This window comes from Littorina saxatilis, linkage group LG1, assembly GCF_037325665.1.
Source record: "Littorina saxatilis isolate snail1 linkage group LG1, US_GU_Lsax_2.0, whole genome shotgun sequence".
In the NCBI taxonomy this organism is placed as follows: Eukaryota; Metazoa; Mollusca; class Gastropoda; order Littorinimorpha; family Littorinidae; genus Littorina; species Littorina saxatilis.
In genome coordinates, this window is record NC_090245.1 from 62,789,603 (window position 1) to 62,812,109 (window position 22,507).

The following is a 22,507-nucleotide window of genomic DNA, read 5'->3' on the forward strand; positions in this document are numbered from 1 at the left end:
ACTAAAGCATTTACATGTAATATTGTTGTTGTTCTAGTACCTTCATAATATTTTCTCACGTTGTATCATGTTTTAATCCATAGAATTGAAAAATAGGTGAGTTGTGATGCATTTTCGAAGAGCTAGCGAGCAAAAGTGAAAGCACCGGATTTCTGTCACATCCGACCATGTACGTCCGACTTGATTTTAGAACACACACGACCTCAAACTAAAGCGTTTACAATTGTCATGTTTTTGTTGATCTAGTACCTTCATGGTATTTTCTCACGTTATACCAAGTTTTAAGTCACAGAAAAGAAAAAGGGAGTTATGAGGCGTTTTCGAAGAGCTAGCTAGGGAAAGTGAAAAGCCACGGATTTCTGTCACAATATATTTGTCGCTCTAGTATCTTCTCAGTATTTTCTCACGTTGTATCATGTCTGTGAGTGAAAGTCCAGTGAGTCCTAACGCATCTAATCTTACATCAAATTATCATCGATCAAATTTCCATCTTTTTGGAACCTGATCACAATTAAAAACTGATCAGTAATAGATTTTGTTTCCTCAAGTTTTCGTTCCTCGAACCTGGTTACACGTGTGCCACTGACATGCCACTGACATCAGACAGTTCTGCAACAGAAAACCATTTTGAGTTGGTATTTCCACCAGTTCTAAAATGTAATGCTTCCAAAAGTCATAGTGCACCGCTTTCAATCTCAACAGATGAAACGAGGGTTTGTGTCAAATCTCAAAATATGTTTCAGTTCCTTTTGCCATAATGACACTCCTCGGACAGTGCCCCTTTAAATAATATTTCCATGTCCATTACAAACACACACACACACACACACACACACACACACACACACACATATACGCATACACACAAAACGCATGCACATAAACACACGCATGCACATAAACACACACACACACACACACACACAAAGAGCGAGTAGGAAAACAAAAGAGCAAGGATCTTGCATGTTTCCTTTCTTGTTTCTTTTTTCTGCATGTTATGAATTTATACTACGTACAGTTTTCAGCTTCCATGAAATAAACAGGCACTCAAAAAACAATACAAAAAAACAAAGTAATTTAGTACATGTAATTAACAAGTCATTGCACAAAATAAATCACGTCAGCATTAAAATCGTGGTACATGTACTTGGATGTTTACAGAAGAGAAAGAGAGAGTGCATACTGGCGTATGTGTGCATGGGAACGATTGAGAAAGGAATGAGACTTGATCTTAACAAAATTAGCAAGTCACCAACACAAAATATGTGATGAAAAAATTCACAATATTAATGGCTATCTAATGAGAAGATTCTGATAATGCTTTTCTTAACACAATCTATATAGGTAGACACTTGCATTTAAGTTTTCAGCTTTCATGAGATTAAAAGGCACACACAAAATATAAAAACACAAATCACGTCAGTATCAAAACTATGGTACTTGCATTTTCACATAAGAGAAAGAGAGTGTGTGCTTACTAGCATACGCGTGTACAGAGACGATCACAAAATGAAGGAGATGATAAAAACAATAATGGAAGAAATAAAGAAGAGCTTAAACATAGGTAATATAGTTTTAACTACACACACACACATACACACAAATATACACACACACAAACACACACACACATCAAAACAGAACAAGGGATCTTTTACAGTCTATATATAGTTCTATTCGTCTCAACAGATCATGTTTACTTACAGTTCAGATTTCAATCATATTAAATACAATCATACAACAAAAACAAGTCGCGTAAAGCGAAATTACTACATTAAGTCAAACCGTCGAACTCACAGAATGAAATTAACGCACTGCATTTTTTTTCCCGCCAAGACAATGTACCTTTATTGATAACTCGAGACCATGAGCCAACAAAGCTCGGCCAGTTTCACAAAAAAGCATGCAGAAAATGACAAGCCAGTATAGTGCAATAGCGTTAATGTTTTAAATTCTAAAGGACATATGAACAGAAAAAACAACAGCAATTTGGTTTAGAACAAAATTTCTCAAGTTGGAGCTGGTCAAGTCGCACGAAACAAAGATTGGCTTCCATAAAAAACGGTGCACAAAAGCCAAACAAGACGCCAGCTGAGCGCAGTTCAGTTTTCGCTCGTACGTAACACCGCTATTTAGTGTGTTATTATAAATCTGACAATCATTTATACTAACTGTTTCATTGTTTGTTTGTCTGGTATTAACCCGGGCTTGTAGAATTTCTGGAGTTACACGCCCGGGTGGCAAGTTAAATGTTTTAGATTTGGCCATCCCTGGTAATACCCTCATTTTTCTGTCAAATTGATTTAAATTTTGGTCAAACAATCTTTGACAAAGCCCGGACTATGGGATTGCATTTCAGCTTGGAAGCTTAAAAATTGATTCATGAGTTTGGTCATTAAAAATCTTAAAATTCGAATTGAAAATAAAATGCTAGTAATCAATCCAGAAATAATTTTATTTCATTCTTTATCATTTCCTTATTCCGAAAACATTAGACATGTTATGTTTGGATCGAAAACAAGCTCAGAAAGTTAAAAAGAATAGAGAAAAGCATGCATTTTCTGTGAAGCGCTATACTGTACTGCGCTATACGGGCTTGTCACTCCAAATGATATGCGAGCCGGTAATACGACGGGCGCTGTGGCCTAGTGGATAAGACATTAGTCTCCTAATCGGAAGGTCGTGAGTTCAAGTCCCGGGCGCGGCCGCCTGGTGGGTTAAGGGTGGAGATTTTTTCGATCTCCCAGGTCAATTTATGTGCAGACCTGCTAGTGCCTTATCCCCCTTCATGTGTACACGCAAGCACAAGAACAACTGTGCACGAAAAAGATCCTGTAATCCATGTCAGAGTTCGGTGTGTTATAAAAACACCAAAATACCCAGCATGCTTCCCCCAAAATCGGCGTATGGCTGCCTGAATGGCGGGGTAAAAACAGTCATACACGTAAAAACCCACTCATGCGAAAACATGAGTGAACGTCAGAGTTTCAGCCCATGAACGCAGAAGAAGAAGTTCAGTCCATGAACGCAGAAGAAGAAGAAGAAGAAAGACAAACCAAAACCCACCATCCCCTTCCCATCCAACTCAAACGTACCACTTTTCTCTCCGCTATCGTCAATCACTCGCCCATGATCTTCGAATGGTCGATCTTTTCTCTTTCTTATGCTGTTTGCTTTTTGTCCCTTTTTCAGCGTCAGTCTTTTCAAGATACATTTTACACAGGTTCACCTGATAATAGAAAATGCGTAGTGAAAGTAGAAACAGCTTGAATGAAACGTCGAAAGCGCGTCCGAGACTGGGAGCCTCGTTCTCGTGTCATAAGTACATCGCAACGATTTTGCAGATGACATGTGCAGTGTTTATTATTCTTTTAAAAATGAAACTCAAAAGAACAAGAAGAGCAAACGCTCGATCGAGTCACTTTCGCAGTTCTGAATATTATATGAGGCATCAGATGGACAGGAAGAAATTGCTATTCACAACACAATGAGTCACGTTCACATAAAATTTGAGCCCGGTCACTTTTATAGTTTCCGAGAAAAGCCCAACGTTAAGTTGTGTGTTGCCGAACAGAAAAGGCTAGTTATCTCCCTTGTTTTTCTGATAACGTTCGTAAAAGGCTACAGATGTAAATACTTTGATGTAAAGAATAATCCTACAAAGTTTCAATCACATCCGATGAACTTTGTCAAAGATATAAAATGTCTAATTTTTCCTTTGACGCTGACCTGTGACCTTGAAAAAGGTCAAAGGTCAACAAAACCATCGTTAAAGTGTAGAGGTCATTGGAGGTCACGACTAAACAAAATATGAGCCCGATCGCTTTGATAGTTTCCGAGAAAAGTCCAACGTTAAGGTGGTGTCTACAGCCGGCCGGCCGGACAGACTAACACTGACCGATTACATAGAGTCACTTTTTCTCAAGTGACTCAAAAACCAACAGTTGCTTTAAAATTGACTAGAATTTTTCCTAGCCCGCCTGATGGTTTCTACTAGCCTGGCAGATTTTGTACTCGCCCCTGGAGACCGGGCGGTATATTTGGCCATCCCTGATAACAGTATCGCCTCAACTTTCACAAAAAGCAGGATGGGACGTCATCAAAGACATTTATCCAAAAAATGAAAAACAAAGTCTGGGGATATAATTTGCAGGAACTCTCATGTAATGTTTCATGAAGATCGATCCAGTAGTTTTCTCTGAATCACTCTACACATACACACAGACAGACACACATAAACCATTACCCTCGTCTCCATTCCCCGTCTATATTAAAACATTTAGTCAAAAACTTGACTAAATGTAAATACCGTATTTTCCGGGTTACAAGGCGCTACAGCGCATTAGGCTTTAAAAAAAAAATTGTAATCCAGTTACCCATTGGGCGCAGGGGGCCGATAGGGCGCACCAAAATTGAAAAAGTTGGGGGCTCGTCTGGGATCCTAGCACCTGTTGCTAGAAATTTCAGTCACCTCAACTTAGGCAAAGTCCTTTGTTCTTTTCCCTCAGCAAGTTCGATCGCTTTCAACTTGTATTCTGCATCGTAAGCAAGTCGCTTGGTCTTCGGCATGGTTGCTGTGTGACTGTGTGAGGGTGTGTCATGAAATCAAACTGCCGAGAAATGTGACGATCAGTGTGAGTTGTGTAAACAAGTGCTCACGGAATTTAAAACAAGAAGGGCAAAGCCCATACGACTCACATGCTTTACACATTTTCCTACCAAAATACATGTGACCTTGACCCAAGGTCAAGGTCATCCAAGGTCATGCAACACAAAGCTGTTAATTCAAGACATAGGAAGTACAATGGTGCTTATTGGCTCTTTCTACCATGAGATATGGTCACTTTTAGTGGTTCACTACCTTATTTTGGTCACATTTCATAAGGGTCAAAGTGACCTTGACCTTGATCATATGTGATCAAATGTGTCTCATGATGAAAGCATAACATGTGCCCCACATAATTTTTAAGTTTGAAACAGTTATCTTCCATAGTTCAGGGTCAAGGTCACTTCAAAATATGTATACAATCAAACTTTGAAGAGCTCCTGTGACCTTGACCTTGAAGCAAGGTAAACCAAACTGGTATCAAAAGATGGGGCTTACTTTGCCCTATATATCATATATAGGTGAGGTATTGAATCTCAAAAACTTCAGAGAAAATGGGAAAAATGTGAAAAGTAGCTGTTTTTTAGGCAACATTTATGGCCCCTGCGACCTTGACCTTGAAGCAAGGTCAAGATGCTATGTATGGTTTTTGGGGCCTTGTCATCATACACCATCTTGCCAAATTTGGTACTGATAGACTGAATAGTGTCCAAGAAATATCCAACGTTAAAGTTTTCCGGACGTCCGGACGGACGGACGGACGGACGACTCGGGTGAGTACATAGACTCACTTTTGCTTCGCATGTGAGTCAAAAACGACTACCGGTATTCAAGATGGAGGTGAGTTCTTGTCACGTTTTGTTCCCCATGATTTTTTCCCAATTTTTATTTTTTTTCGTATTTCATACACGGATTAGGCGCTTCGTTATACAAGGCGCAGGGGTCAAACTCGAGGAAAAAAGTCGCGCCTTATGACCCGAAAAAATACGGTACCTGGTTGAAAAATATGCCTTTTTACAATTTTTGTAGAGTGTCAAAGTGTGAAAAGGTAAACAAAAACACCGAAGCATGACTTACAATTCAGTCAAGCACGGATGCCAGATAGCGGTGAAGCGATGACAGTCGAGCAATGACAAATGTCCGATTCGCTCTCAACTTCCCAACACACACACACACACACACACACAATAATAATAAAGAGGTATTCTCGAGTCTCATTTGAGGTCATGCATGTGACACTTTGATACAACCTCAAAATAACGTTTTTACCCAAAGTTTGTTGATCTACAATGTAGAAACTTTCTGACACAAACATCCACCCCAAAGTGCAAAGAAAATATCACGTTCACTTTAGTCACGAGCCCGAATAACGAAACTGATGCGGCAGCTTTGCCATCATCGTAACACTACGATGATGTGATCACTCGACCAGCACGCAGCGATTATCGCTGTGCCGTCTACTGTATACACATTTTATGTTCTAACTCCTGCTGTGTAGTGAAGTAAAATTTGCATTTGCTCAAAGCGGCGTAGCAGTGATCAGTCTTATCAAAAAGAAACGGAACTTGGCAGTTAACGGCAGTCTCGCGTTATGGCCAATCACACGGTACGATTTGCCCGGTCATACAGGCCGATTTGATCGCAAGAACAAACTGCAATGGAGTTACGAGTCACTCACAAAGTAATAGAACTTACTCTATTTTCTGCGACTTAATCTTAAGAGAGAACCAATCAGAACATGCCGTTTGCTGTGACTTGAAAAAATGGCGGACAGCAGCGAACAGTATCTCTTTGTCGATTCAAAACTTTTCGGAAGAACAGTTTCTTACTCAGTTTCAAAGGTGGTGTTTTAGGCGTGTACTACGGTCGGGAACTATCAGATGCAACTGTCTGCGTAATAACTTTCTCGGGAAGGCCTAATGCTTAAAGGGCCAGAGTGATGTTCGAACATTAGCAGAACCCGCTTCTTCATAATAGCGTCTGCTCTCGCCCAGTGCATTTGCCGAGTGAAGCTAATCGTTCGTCGTATGACAGGGGACTGCCTGCGATTCAATCAGCGATTGCCTCACAATGGCTAAATGTTCAATTAAATCGCCTGCCGTCTGACAGTAGCTTAAGACACGAGATTGAGCGTGGTCAATTTTCCTACAGGCTAAGCACCCGGGTGCATTCCCTGTATACAGGGAAAACACCTACAGGAAGTGCACCTACAGGGAATGCACCCGCTTTTGGTCGACATAGACCACTTCTGCCCTACTTGACCTTGAGCGCGGCACCCGAACTTAGAAGGTGTGATCGGCCATGAATGTATATCCTCATGAGTTGGCTGCCTGAGACTTTGCTAAAAGGTAACTCTCACTTCTTTCTGAGTCAGTCTGCCTCCAAGTTTTGTGATACATGTATAATGAAACACAATAAAGTGGAAGTCCCAAGCTGTTTGAGTAATGTAAAACATAATTAACAGTGAGCAAAAATAAATGTCTAAATCAATGCTAAACATTGCCATATAATTCTGTAAGTGTATACTCGCGCTTACACACACACGTTTATTGGGGGCTCTGAGTATCACCCTTCACCCACCTAATCTGAATTTTAGCTGACGGGCTTAAATTTGAATTTGTGCTCTTCGCCTCTCCACTCTCATTTGTATTTCCAGTGATTGGTGTAACATTCTTGTCATTTACATCAGTGTGCTGCTGTGGACTTGAGGTCTCCAAGCGCTGGTACCTTGCCTGAGTCTTGAGAAGCCTCCTGGTTTTATCTGCTGACACGATGTTGTCCAATGAGACCCCAACAGAACTTGCAGCTCCTAACCCTGCTGTCTGGTTGGCTCTAAGCTCCACTGCCACCTGGTAAATTGCAAGGATCACAATCAAATTTTACCTCCCATGTCAATTGTATAAGCAGAAGAACACTGGTGAATGTGTGCAAGAGCTACAACGAAAAGTCCAAAATTTGAAAAAGAGAACAACAAAATACAGTCAAACCCACCTAAAACGAACACGCTAGTTACGAATTTTGACTTATAACGTATTAGTTTTAAGTTCCCAACTGAATACCTCTTTCTTCATGCTTAAAAAATATGCTTGAAACGAATTCTTTGTAACGAATTTATGCTTATAACGAGCACTTTTTGGATTTCCAAGCATGCATAATGTCTGTAATTTACTCACGCTTATGACGAAATCTTTTTAAACTCGTCCCGAGATCGACATATCATATCATTTGCATAACGAACCCCTCTTTTAACAAACACGTTTTCATCGCCCCAGAGCCGCTTTGTCTCTAAAAGTCACAAGGCTACAAGGATCTGCGTGTGAGGCGAGATCAAAGGCAGGTCCATTGTGATGGCTGGGTGGCCTTCTTTATAGACACTGACCTTCTTCCCAGGGGTCATTGACCCAGTTTTAGCTATGAAAGGTGGTTCCCCTTTCATATGAGAGAGGAAACACTTCCTGCACCCGGGTCAGTGACTGAGTTTAACCTATGGGGAGTTTAACCTATGGGGCGGTCTCTTTGATGTCTTGAGAGGAAACTTGGCCAGGGTAGTACATGCACCAGAACTGGTGGACACCATGAAATCGGAGATTGATCAGAATGTACATGTACATGCTTTTACACGACTTTTTAAATTTTACTTCTAAAATTGTGACAGTAAAAAAATCAATCAATTCTCTTAATGCGAATTTCGGTTAAGACGAACTTATTTCCCGATCCCCAGTGATTCGTCTTAAGCGAGTTCGACTGTACACAAGAATCATAGCAATCAGACTCCTCTGAGCCTTGAGGCCAAGCTATTCACTCCAGGGTAAGTGATATCATTTCTGATGCAATGACATCATAACATAATGTCATCACTAATGAAGTCAAATAAAACAATGACATCACAGCATGATGAGGTCATTGATATTTTCTTGGACACCTCAGTGGATATCTTCAGTAGTGATAAATCTTTTTCGGCAAAGTTTTTCATGCTGTGAGCTTCAAACAAAACTGTTGTCTTATCCAATTATCATCAAAATCTATCAGAGTGTGAAATGTGGAGGCTCTACCTTGAAAAACATCTGAATAAACTTCAATATTAATTTCATTGTTGACAGGCAGATGGCTGGCTGCCCATACAGTAGGGCACTACTCGTTACATGTATTAACACTCATTGAGTACTCCGGTGAGTCTACAATATTCTTTTTTTCCATTTTTACCCAAACTTGTATCTTTTGTAACCTTGAAACTTAAGCAAGGTCAATCAGACTTGGGTTATAAAAATGGGATTCTGCAGTTTGTTTCACTGGAGTATTGAATACTTAAGGCACACCTCTGTAGTTCGCTATTTTGTTATAGATTCTGCCCTTTTTCCCCCCAAGTACATTATGGGAGCAGTTGGACTGGCCGTAACATGTTTAATTAAGTAGAAGTGCAATGCCAAGGCACTGCATACCCCCCGCGAAGGACAAATCCGCTTTCTCTCTGTCTCTGTCTCTGTACACACACACACACACACACAACACACACACACACACACACACACACACACACACACACACACACACACTCACACGCACTCATTCACACACGCTCACTCACTCACACGTATTCACTCACACGCACTCACTCGCTCACTCACAGAAACTTCATACACACAAAACACACACTCATGCGCACATATAATCAGACGGACACACACACCTTTACAAACAAACTCGCAAACATACTCATACTCACACAAACATACACACAAACTCACGAACACACTCACGCACATACACGGCACAGCCACTTTCTCTCTCTCTTTCTTACACACACACACACACACACACACACACACACACACACACACACACACACACACACACACACACACACACACACACATATCGTGGGGGAGAGAAAGACCGCAAAAAGGGATGACGTCATGATGCATGACATCAAAGCCTTTCGACATCATCTTTTTTGCAAGCTTTATATCCATAGACTTGGAAACTATGGAATTTCTACCCGGACAAAGCGGCCGTGGATGGCGTTTTCTCAAAAACTAGGGAAAGCCAAAACACCCGCCGTATTTTAGTTAGTATGTTCTCATTTTTCGTGAACTTCCATCCCCAACTCTAGCCGCTGACCGGGCACAAAGAATCCTTCTTTATCATGTATTATCGGGATTCTCAAGTCGATTACAGTATAGCGTTTGTGGGATACCTCCAGCTTCGCTGGGATAACCAAATGACTCTATCACCAACACTAACCGGCTCTGCTCGTCCAGTATTGTCCTTGCCCAGTCCACTTCCTTCTATCCAGCCCATTTTGGACAGCATGCGATGACCTTTATTCTCTGACGATATGGGCCTGTGTAAAAATTTTGCCACAACTTATCATGCAGACATGTAACATCATTATTGCAAAATGGACGCAATAAAAAAGCAAACAATAAAAAAGCGAACCACACTTGCATGAAAACATGAACAACACTGGTATTAAATAGTAATTGGATACCACTGCAACTGTTAACCTGTAGATTTTAAGTAATTTTTCAGCAACACTGTCATCCTTAATAAAACCTAAAAAGTAACATTTCAGGGCAAATATATCAATCAATCAAATTACAATTCCAAATAATTCTTAGCTTTGGAGAACACAATATACCGGTTGTTCTCTGAGAACCAACTATAGGCTATAAATTAAGACACAATTCTTAACTATGGAGAACACACACCAGTTCTTCTCTCAGAACCAAATATAGGCTATAAAGACACAATTCTTAGCTATGAAGAACACATACCTGTTGTTCTCTTAGAACCAAATATATATAGGCTATAAAGACACAATTCTTTACAATGAAGAACACGTACTTACCAGTTGTTCTCTGAGAACCAAATATAGGCTATATAAAGACACAATTTTTTACAATGCAGAACACATACCGGTTTTTCTTTGAGAACCAAATATAGGCTATAAAGACATCATTCTAAGCTATGCAAAACACATACCGGTTGTCCTCTGAGAACCAAATATAGGCTATAAAGACATCATTCCAAGCTATGCAGAACACATACCGGTTGTCCTCCGAGAACCAAATATAGGCCATAAAGACATCATTCCAAGCTATGCAGAACACATACCGGTTGTCCTCTGAGAACCAAATAATTATAGGCTATAAAGACATTCTAAGCTATGCAGAACACATACCGGTTGTCCTCCGAGAACCAAATATAGGCCATAAAGACATCATTCCAAGCTATGCAGAACACATACCGGTTGTCCTCTGAGAACCAAATAATTATAGGCTATAAAGACATTCTAAGCTATGCAGAACACATACCGGTTGTCCTCTGAGAACCAAATAATTATAGGCTATAAAGACATTCTAAGCTATGCAGAACACATACCGGTTGTCCTCTGAGAACCAAATATAGGCTATAAAGACACAATTCTTAACTATGGAGAACACATACCGGTTCTTCTTTGAGAACCAAATATAGGCTATAAAGACACAATTCTTAACTATGGAGAACACATACCGGTTCTTCTCTGAGAACCAAATATAGGCTATAAAGACACAATTCTTAACTATGGAGAACACATACCGGTTCTTCTCTGAGAACCAAATATAGGCTATAAAGACACAATTCTTAACTATGGAGAACACATACCGGTTCTTCTCTGAGAACCAAATATAGGCTATAAAGACACAATTCTTAACTATGGAGAACACATACCGGTTCTTCTCTGAGAACCAAATATAGGCTATAAAGACATCATTCTTAGCTATGACTCCAAGTGTGCTCAGGCAAACAACATACTTGAACAACCAGGCATACCACAAACCTGTGCACTGAAGTTGGAACTTCTTGCCTCACTTTGTGGCTTGGATGTTGACTGCCAACAAAACGTCGTCGCAGATCAGCCTTGTCTGCATAATTAAGATTCTTTATTGCTCCTGCATCATCAACATAGGCGGAATTCTGCAACAACAGACAAAAACTTGTTAAAAATGTACAGGTAGCACAGGGCGGGGAAAAAGCTCAGTCGGGGAAATATCTCGGTCGGTAGCGGCACTGACTTCAAAACCAGTTGTCACTATCGAAGTGGGTTTGATCCCCACATTCAGCGAGGGATTTATTCCCTAGAGTCAACTTTGTCTCCTCGGTGTCTGAACACCCCCGTGTTATCGCATGCACATGATAAAGAACCCAAGTTCGCAGCTTGGAAAAAAGACTACCGTACTTTTTGGACTAGAAGGCGCAACTTTTTTTTCTCACATTTGACCCCTGCGGCTTATTAAACAGAAGCGCCTTATGTGTGGCTGAAATAGAAATCCAGGCAAGTACTATTCAGACAACTTGTGATAATGCATGTTTCTGCTACTTCCACCCTTGCGGAGTTTCCTCTAGACATCAAAGAGACCACCCCATAGGTTAAACTCGGTCACTGACCTGGGGTAAAAAGGTCAGTGTCTGTAAACTGGGGCAGGCAGTGTTTCCTCTCACACGTGAAAGGAGATCGACCATCTCATTGATAAAACTCAGTCAATCACCCCGGGGAAGAAGGTCAGTGTCTGTAAACTGGGGCAGGCAGCTGGTCTCAAGGCCAACCAGCTATCACAATGCAGTGTAATAGCTTCCCGTCGTGGCCTTGCCGCTTTTGTTGCCAGGAACTTGTTGAGCACGCTCACGGAGAATCACTGTGGACAGGTGGGGGTTGGGGGTTCCCCAAGCAAACCCGCTGGTAGACTGGCGCTTCCTGTATTCGTCATCGTAAAGGAGCACCGACTGCCAGGAGAATCTTGCGCCGAGCTCGCCCACCATCTCTGTATAACCGAGGTAAGCTTCGTGGTCGAAGTCCACGGTGTTCATGAGTTTTGCCATTATTTTAGCATTTGCCACGATCCAGTGGCAGGGGGATACTTTCTCCAACTTTGGTTTGTTGGCCAGCTTGAGCGTGACACCTCCCCCGAGCGTCACCTCTTCCTCCACCGCCATAGAAGCCGGTACGAAGTCAACAATTCGTAAATAAGTCTCACCTGGTGAAGCAGACTGTATGGCCATGTTGCCAAGAAGACCCTGGAGCGGTGCCACTTGGTCGGCAGCACGCAACGGCCCTCCCCCGTACTTCTGTTGCAGGTCTGCCACTGCCGCTTTTAATTCCACTATGTGGCCTCGTTTTAACTTAAGGCTTTCCAGGTCCTTTTCTCCTGCATATTTCAAGGCACTGAGGCTTGTGAACTCCTCTTTTTCCAGAACCTCAATTACAGGTTGGGGCAGATTTTTTGCCCAAGAAGTAAAATTGAACTCCATGGTTTTGCAGGACTGAAAAAGTCGCTGAACTTGCTTGCTGGCCGCCGCGCTGCTACTAATGACTTCGGTACTCGCTCTCTCTCGGACTCCCCCTTATCGGTTACCATATTCCAGATGGCTCTCCTTCACTCATCACCTACCCCCTGCCCTCCAACCCTCTTCCATTCCCCGCATTCGTTCCCACGGGACTTGCTATCACTTCCCCCTGCATTACCTCTACACCCCCCCCCCCCTTTCCCGCATATCTGTCTCGTTTAAATAGAGTTTATTGTCGCTAACCGCTCCCTCTAAACTCACACGTCAATCACCCCGGGGAAGAAGGTCAGTGTCTGTAAACTGGGGCAGGCAGCTGGTCTCAAGGCCAACCAGCTATCACAATGCAGTGCCTTTGATCTCTGACCGCACATCCAGAGCAAAAATATTTCCACTCTGTATTCTTCCTTTGATGTGCGGCTAATACACTGGAAGTGCCTAATGTGATGTTTTTTCTCAATTTTACCACAAAAGTGGGGGTTGCGCCCTATATAACAAAGCGCCCTATATAACAAAGCGCCTTACATAGTCCCGCGCAAAGCAAAATTATTACATTTTTAGTCAAGCAGTGGAACTCACAGAATGAGACTGAACGTGCTGCATTTTTGTTTCACCAAGACTAGTAGGCCGAGAAAGGTCTGCAAGCTGGCTAGCCAACAACCAAGATGGGTCAAGCTCATCTCCGCAAAGCATGCAAAAGTAGTACTTAACTAATCTAATTTCTTTAACTGTGAGCACATTTTTGCTTTTACAATTAAGACGCCTTCATTTTACAACCAATTTGTGTCTTTTCATTTTCAAAGTCGCAACACACACAGCAGCACACCATTGAGGCATGTAATTTGTAAAAACACAAACACGTACAGACACCCCCACACACACACACACACTGAAAGCTTTGCTGATTTTGCGGAATAGATAAATTCTACAAAATTCTCTGCCGATTCCGTGGAATTAGCTACAGCTTTTGCCAAATCAGCATATTCTAGAAGCCTTTGAGCAAATCATTGCCGATACCTGTACAGTAAAACCTGAGTCTAGCGGACCCTTGTTGTAACGGCCACCTGCTACATACGGACAGTTTATCATGGCACGAACACGATTTCAACAATAACTAACCTTTAACGGGCGGACACCTGCCACTTACGGACGCGGACACGATTTTTCGGACCGTAGGAAGTGTAAACACTGTCACAAACGGACACAACGTACATAAAAACGCAACTTCGAAAACTCGACTGTTATGCAGTCAGTGCTCGGCAGCCGTAGCCGTAGCACAAATGGTTGTTGATTGGTTGTCCTGTCCCTTTTCTGACCAATCAGTGGCTTGTTTAGATGGAGACCCACTTTCGCTCACTCACTTTCGCTTCGCTCACTTTCGCTTTTCCGCATTGTGGATACAGTCACAACCAAAAGCAACAGTAGACTACTGTGTTTGAAAATGGAATCTCCAGCAGGAAAAAGAAAAGCGTTGACTTTAGAGCAGCGTGTCGCTGCCTTGAAAAAACTAGATAGCGGCCAATCATGCCGAGATGTGGCGAAGGAGATGGGATGTGGTAAAACACAGATCGCGAGGATCAAATCGGAAAAAGAAGACGTGATGAAGGAGTGGGAGTCAGGTGCACGAATCGACCAAAAAACTGTGAAACGTCGGAAAACGCAATAATATATGAAGACCTGAACAACGTGGTATGGGAGTGGTATGGCAACCATTTATCATTTACCACTCCCCCCTCCTACTAATCTCTCTCTCGATCTCTCTCTCTTTGTAAGCAATCGTTCGAAGGAAACAATAGTTAACACAGCTAAATTTCTGTTCCATGCATTTATGCTGAGACTAGAAAAACTGAATGAAACAAGAGCTGACCCAATTTGGTCGAGACACACTGCGGAATTTCCCGTTGAATGACTGATGAAGAGTCAGCTATTTTTAGCTTTGTGACGTCCGACTTGCGTAAGTTTGAATGCACAGTGTGTGTAGGGAACGGGGTAGGTGGGGGGGGGGGGGGGGGGGATGTTGTTGTTGTTGTTTGCTACATGTATCATTTGTTTACTCACATTTTCAGTGAGTCTCATGTTCAATCCAATAAATACATACTACAGGACTGACAAAAAGTGTCTTGTTCATTTTACGTGCTCTTTGTAAAATATTGCCCCGGCCCCTCCACCTGTGAAGAAGGGACACCTGTCTAATAGGGACACTATTACCATTCCCCAAGGGTGTCCGTTAGAGACAGGTTTTACTGTATCACAAAATGGGCAGCGTTTTGCTGATTACAGAACATTTAAAAAAAATGCTGCTGATTTAACAAATTTAGCAATTCCATAAAGTTGCCATGATCACACATACTAACACTTATATTCAGAAACATGACAAAAAACTCAAGTTAAGTACTCACAGCAAGGCCATATTTCTTCTTAATGTGCTTCAGTTGTTCTCGTGCATGTTTCTTTTTCTCTGCATTTGTCACAATCACATGTTCTGGAACAGTATAAAATCAATTGTGATTCACAAATACAACCATTACACATAATTCTAATAAAGAACAGACAACTATGAAAATTATACATTATAAACTCGGCAAACAAATTATTGCACCTACTTTGTATCCCAACTAAAGCATTAATTCCTGTGTTATTTCATTCAAACTTTCTATGCCTATAAAGGCACTCATCTTGGCTATCTGGCACACTTTCCAGATCAAAGATCTATTTTACAGGGATCACGTGACCGCTGCCCAAATAAGGGCAACACCCAAATCGACCATCCTGAACTCAGGTCAAAATGAGTTTGGCTCATTCTCTCCCTGACAGGATGCCTTGAGTTTCCTTGTCTGGCAAGGAAACCGATTTTTTTAACATATTTAGAGCTTTTTGTAATGTATTATTGATATAAGCAGATTCGCGATCGTCGATAATGATTTTTCATGGTGATTTGTAATTTTTAAATTACAAAGGAATTGATATATGTAAGACAGTTTCAAGCGAGCTATTTTTCGCGGCTGTATTTACTGTGGAAACAACTCTAAATATGGCAAAAGTGTCACGTGATGATCAACCGTTTGGTTTCGGCGCTCACTGGAGCAGACGAATTTTTCTGTAACCAGTTGACAGTGATGATGAAACCATATAATTATTACGGTCTCCTTCCGGCAGCAGTCTCAAAATTTCGACTTGTTTTGACCTTAGAACGATGTCTTTATCATAACTGTGAAGAACAGAACGGAGATCACTGTCGAAGTCGGCCAATCTGAAATCATTTTCGCCTCGTGAACACTGCTCGCGAACAACATATGGGAGATAACTCTGTATTCTTGTTTTGATAGATTCGCGTAGGAATTTAGCGTCCGGTCAGAGAGACAACTGGCGATAGCCGTGGAGCGATGATTATCAGAATGAGATTGTGCAGGACCGATCACTCTTGGGAAAATTATCAGAGGGGGATATGCATGCCTTGGACGCCAAATATCATTCATCTTGCAAGTTGACTTTGTACAATAAATCTAAAAAAGCCTTAGCAGAACGGGGAATTAATGACGCACACGAACAAAACGAGTTAACAGTGTTAAGTCAACTCTTTTTTTCATTGAAGAAGAGAGAGAAAGCAAGTCCATGTCACTGTTCAAATTGTCTGAACTGTGCAAAATGTATGACAGCCAGTTTTGTGAGCTGGACTGTTCATATAACAAAAAGGTTCATACAACAAGACTCAAAGAAAGACTTCTTCGTATGGTGCCAAATCCAGTCCTTATTTTCGATACAGACGTCAGCAGTTTGCTGAATTTTGCAAGAACAGTAGATGACGCATTTCATCTTGCACGTGCCGCACAGATTGTCCGTAAGGATATCCTTTCCAAAGACTATTGTTTTGACGGTACTGTTAAGGCCTCAGCCAGACGTTGTTCCCGAAAGTCTGCGTGCACTCACAGGTATGATAATGCATGGAAACGTGTCTGGTTTGACTTTGACGGAGATCAGCAACAAGCAGAAGTCAGTGTCGTCAGTTTCCGAAGTTCTGATGTTCAACACAAGGAAAGGAGACAAGAGAAGTAAACGACCCACATCTTCAAGGTCATTTCACTCACCGTCGAGGGAAACACCACTGGCCATATATACTGGCCTTCTTATATACCTCAGAACAAGGCAGAAGGAAGTCATGTGCTCCTGTGGCGGCTCATGCTACAGGAGTGACATCCAGGCCTAATAAACATCGAGATAGACGGCAGTTACAGGTGAGTTTACGTAATCAAGCGTGAAGTTCTGTATTGTTGTTTGCGGGAAAGTAAGGTAAGTGATATCAAGCTCATGATCACTCAAAATGCGTGTCAAGCGATTTAGTGACCTTGTTACCTTTCCAATGGATACATTGTTTACTCTGATAAGCAGATATGGATCCATCAAGCATTGCTGTTTTGCGAATTAGTTTGAGAAGATGTCGCGTAGGCATTGTTTCCCTTTTCGTGAGTAAAACGAACAACACGCGCCCCGAAACCGAGTTTACAATTTGGTGAAAGGTGTATTTCTTTTACTGTGAACTTGAGACTGCGTGCTTTTGTGTGTTTAATTGTCGCAGGGGATACTAAAAAGGATGTGTTCTTGCTCTGTTTTGCACTTTTACTAACTTGCTAATTTTGTGCGCGATTTTAGGGAATGATGCTTTATTTTTTATGACGAGTATAATCGTGATGATTTAATCAAATTGTCATCCTCTCATGCCATTAGGAATACTAAAGGGCTTTCTTTTTCTCATTTTGCAAACCTGATTCTGACAGAAACTGGCAGTATAGAGACTTTAAGAGTTGATGCGTTTATTTTTATGAAGAGTATAGGTTTGAAGGTCATGACCTTGTCCGATCAGTTGTGTCATCCTCTTATTCGATAGAGAATGTAAAAAGGTATATGTATGCCAATTTTGGTGCTTTGTTCAATGATATGCAGTATCCTGCCACGAGTCCCCAGACTAAATGGTGAAAGGTAGTTGACCTTCTGTTCACAGAACGGAGTGTAGACAACAGCTGCCAGGTATTAAAAAAAAAAAAAAATCCAAAATTCTTCCTGGGACGGAAATCCGTCAGGGACGGAAGAAATCCCACCCCTGCAATCAGTCATTTTGCAAACCAATAAGGAATTTTTTTTAAATATAACGACTCTGCTACATGTCCATCAGTCATCCATTGATGCATGGAGACATGTATCTATCCGTCTTTTTTTAACTGAACATGTTAAAAGACTGATGACTGACGCCCAAGCCAATCCCTGTGTGACCTATAAATGTACACTATTCTCGCTCACATTGTGTCATACAAATTTAAGGTGCAACACATGATCATAATTCATTCTCTTCAGTACCCCTATTAACTTGCTTCATTGTAGGTTGCTGGACTTAAACAATGATATTAATCTTTGTTACAGTTTGAAATAAGATTTCAGAGAGAACATAGCAACCATAGTCTCAGTATTCTATGTTCTATGAAGTATTTTCTATTTTGACTGTGGTAGACGCTGCAAGGCAAGTGACAACACCTCACGCAAGCAACAAGGAACCTTCGCAACTGACAACTCCGGCATTAGCAATCAACACCAATGGCAGTTGTACCTCCGCATTGTATGGTACTGCTGTCTTTCATCAACGAACTACAACTACAGCTTGACTTGGAGAGGGACCTGGCATATGTTCAGGTGCAGATGCAGGACAACAACATGGTATTTAGGGATCGCACATAATTCCAAATGTCAGGAATCTCCTTTCAAAAGGCTTTGATGAGTAGATTGTACTGCTTCATCTTCGCTGATAGCCTAATATAAATGTGTCAATGATATTTGATGGTGGAGTAGATTGCACTGCTACGTCGTTGCTAATAGTCCGATGGACATGTGTCAGTATTTGATTGTGAACTAGGTTGTGTTTCTGCATGTTTGCAGATGACCTGATGGAAATGTGTCATTGTTATTTCATTTTGCAACCACTGTGTGTAAGCATTTTTTTAGGGACACATACTTTTGTTTAATTGATAAAGTTTCTATTTTGTTACAAAACAGGGAAACTTTCTTTGCCTGGGGATGAGGGCGGGGTATATGTACAATGCGAGTACAGTCGAGATCATTTAACACGAAAAACGATAAGCCGAAAAAAAACATTACGCAAAACGTGTTGTCAGTCCCAATCATTCCCTTCATAAACCCTACTAAAAAAACCATCATAACGCGAAATAAAACGATCTGAGACTCACGCAAAAAACGTTTACACGAAGCCGATTCTCGGTCTCTTGCACCACCAAACAACTGTTTTTTTCAACTTGTAGCTTCCAAAGCGAGAAGTGTTCACGTGTTTGCATGACTGACTGAATATCTCATTTTCCTTCTGACCGTGATTGAAGATGGCCTCGAAAACAGGAGTGAAGAGAAAACAAGCAAGCCACACAATCGCGTTTAAAATCAAAGTTTTAGAAGAGCTTGACAAAAAACAACTGAACAAGACTGAAATTTGTAAGAAGTTTTCAATCGCAAATTCAACTCTGTCAACGTTCATCAAGAATAGACAAAAGATTGAAGATGCGTACGTGTCATGTGATGTTCAACCAAACCGAAAGCGGATGTTTGACGACGTGACAAGAATTGAACGGTTCGTCGGAAAGTGCAGTGAGCCTGTCAAACAGTTAAAGTTGACGGATTTCTTTCGTCCTGTGTGAATTCATAAACACAGCAATGGATTTTAATCTTTTTTGTGGGGAATTAAAGTGTACAACTTTACAATGAACTGTAGCCGACGACAAAACTGCCGACTCGGACTGAACCGTGTACTTCGTCCGCCGCGCACTACGGAGGCTTTTTTTTTAAGGTATGGCACTGTTTTATCTTCTTTATCTTGCTTTCAAAAAAAAAGTGATCAGTTTGATCATTTTCGTTATCGCGAAAAAACGTCAACTTGAAAAAAAATATTGGTCCCTTTCATTTCGTGTAAAGCGATCTCGACTGTATATGCGAGTTGTGCACAAGACTGGCGGAAAAGACATATGGTGTGAGGGGGGTGAATAAGCATCTTTGAGGCAAAGGGAGGGGTATGTTCCGTTATGTTGTGCTTAGTTTTTAGTATTTTTTTGGTTATGGTTTGGTTTTTGGCTTCAGATATCTCTGGTATCACCACTCTAGCCTCACCTAGACCTCATGATACTGAATAAACCTGCAGCACTGTAATTAACATCATTTTCATTTATTTTTATTTCTTGTGTGTGTAAAGAAGAAAATGGTGTGTGAAATGCTGGTGCATGAAAAACGAAAATGACAATGTACATATTCTTTTTACATTTAGTCAAGTTTTGACTAAATGTTTTAACACAGAGGGGGAATCGAGATGAGGGTAGTGGTGTGTGGTGTGTGGTGTGTGTGTGTGTGTGTGTGTGTGTGTGTGTGTGTGTGTGTATGTATAAAGTGATTCCGAGAAAACTACCAGACCGATCTTCATTAAACTTTACAAGAGAGTTCCTGAGTATAATATCCCCAGACGATTTTTCATTTTTGTGATAAATGTCTGACGACGTCATATCCGGCTTTTTGTGAAAGTTGAGGCAGCACTATCACGCTCTCATTTTTCAACCAAATCGGTTGAAATTTTGGTCAAGTAATCTTCTAAGAAGCCCGGACTTTGGTATTGCATTTCAGCTTGGAGGCTTACAAATTATTTAATGAGTTTGCTCATTAAAGTTGTCATTAAAATCGATTGCATTGTATTCCTTGTCTTCTCCTGAATTCAAAAATATATAGATATGTCATGTTAACTCTAAAAATGTGCTCAGAATGAAAGAAAATAGGTTCAGTAAGTACTACGGCGGCGAGAGTGACTGGCCCGTCTCGGTCTTTGGTATGGTTAGCTGAGACTATCTGAATATAGTCTCGGCGATGATTGGTTTGTGGTGTTGATCTTGACTAAATGTTTTTATATCGCTTCACGCAACTTGTTATATTTAGTCAAGTTTTGTCGGGAAATCGAGACGAGGGTGTGGTGTATGTATGTGTGTATGTCTTTTTCAAATCTCTGTACACAGGAAAATTGGTACTTTTCAGCAATTCTAAGGAAAATGAAGACCTACCTACCTTGGTTTTGCTTCTACATCATCTTTTGACAAGAATTGTTGAAAACTATACATTTAGTAATAATGTTAGCTATATTCTATCTTGGTTTTCTCAAATGTCCTGTGGTGTGTACGGGTTACTGCTAGTATATACCTTTAAAGGCCTACTAAAGTGCAACATTTTTATTCGCCTAAAACATGTGCAATAGTCATCTGGTAAATGTTCCGAAGACCGTTTTGTAAAATTTTGCGTGGCTGATTTTTTATTAAATAAAAACCGATTCCGCGCACCTGCAAATTCTGCGAGAGGCAGCATCGATGCTAGTGACGTAGAGGTTACATGCCGAGTCTCAGTGATTATCAAAAATAATGGTCGAAGTTAGCGGATCATGAAAAATGCGAGCTTCAGCGAGCTTTTTCATGACCGCGAACTGAGACCATTATTTTTGATAATCACTGAGACGAGGTATGTAACCTCTTTATCCCTCCTTTCTTCAGTTATTCAAAGAAAAGAGGAGTTTTTGTGCGAAAGTTTGATCGAATCATATTCACCCAAACAGTCTACCTGCGCAGGCGATCGATTAATGCGCGGTTGTATAGTTCCGTGCAAATCATTCAATTTTGTTAACACTTCTTGTCAGTTTCCATGTTTTGAACTAAAATCAAGTACACAGTTATGTTGTCATTCTGCTGTGGCGGTAAAGGCAGATAGTGTGTGTTCTGTTCATGTTTTGGTATCGCTCAGGAAATGTTCTTTCCTCGAATGTGACTAGCAGACGAAGTTTTACACCCGTGTTCCAACGTTAAAAACTGTATGAAGTTTAGAATCTAGTTTTCTGGGGAAAAATAGGGGATGAAACCGCTGCATGTTCTTTAAGTTGATTAAATGTTTGCAATTGATTGCGTGTGATCTGTTTATAAAATGAAATATTGTTGAAAACTGACCGTCGGATTGCAGTCTCGTCGATGCAGCCGAAATCTGGAAGGGGAACTACTCGTGTCGGTAGACAAAGTATGAGAGTTACTTTTCCTTAGAATCTTGCTAGCGATAAACGATTGTGCACGGCAGATCTGAATTCAGAAAACAACCAAACTCATGGATTTTATATTGAGATTCATGTGTTCAAGCCTGTAGTTGCTGGTTTAAATGCGGCATGGTTGTATTGTTTGCTCCAGAAATGTATATTTTGTACATTAGAGTGTTCTGAACTTTTGAGTCGCAAAAAGTAGATCCACAATGTGTACAGTCTCTACCCATGAGCTATCGAGAATTCAGGCCCGTTGTTGGGTAAGTGATTTTGGTTGTTGGGTAAGTTACCGAAAAATAACTAGCCCTACAAGTTTACAGAGAGAAAGAAGCAGAGGGGGGGATAAGTCATGATTGTGGCACAGCATGCAGGAGCAATATGGCCGACAGTGATAGAAGCGCTGCCACTGCTAGTACGTATGTTTCAACGAAGATTCCATCTTCGAAGCGGAGAAGATGTGGTTTCACCTGTGCTGTTGCTGA

At 41.1% G+C, this 22,507-nt stretch overlaps 1 protein-coding gene across 2 annotated transcripts in view; it reads right to left on the reverse strand.

Annotated features, from left to right (window-relative positions):
- Positions 1 to 929: 929 nt before the first annotated feature.
- LOC138975910 (angiogenic factor with G patch and FHA domains 1-like) overlaps positions 930 to 22,507 on the reverse strand; it is a 61,545-nt gene continuing 39,967 nt past the window's right edge. For both annotated transcript variants that reach the window (XM_070348678.1, XM_070348684.1), the window contains exons 10-13: positions 15,328 to 15,410; positions 11,427 to 11,563; positions 9,848 to 9,947; positions 930 to 7,455 (exon numbers count right to left, since the gene is read on the reverse strand). In XM_070348678.1, coding sequence (XP_070204779.1) covers positions 7,153 to 7,455; positions 9,848 to 9,947; positions 11,427 to 11,563; positions 15,328 to 15,410 — 623 coding nt within the window. In that variant the 3' untranslated portion in view covers positions 930 to 7,152. The remainder of the gene's footprint in view (positions 7,456 to 9,847; positions 9,948 to 11,426; positions 11,564 to 15,327; positions 15,411 to 22,507) is intronic.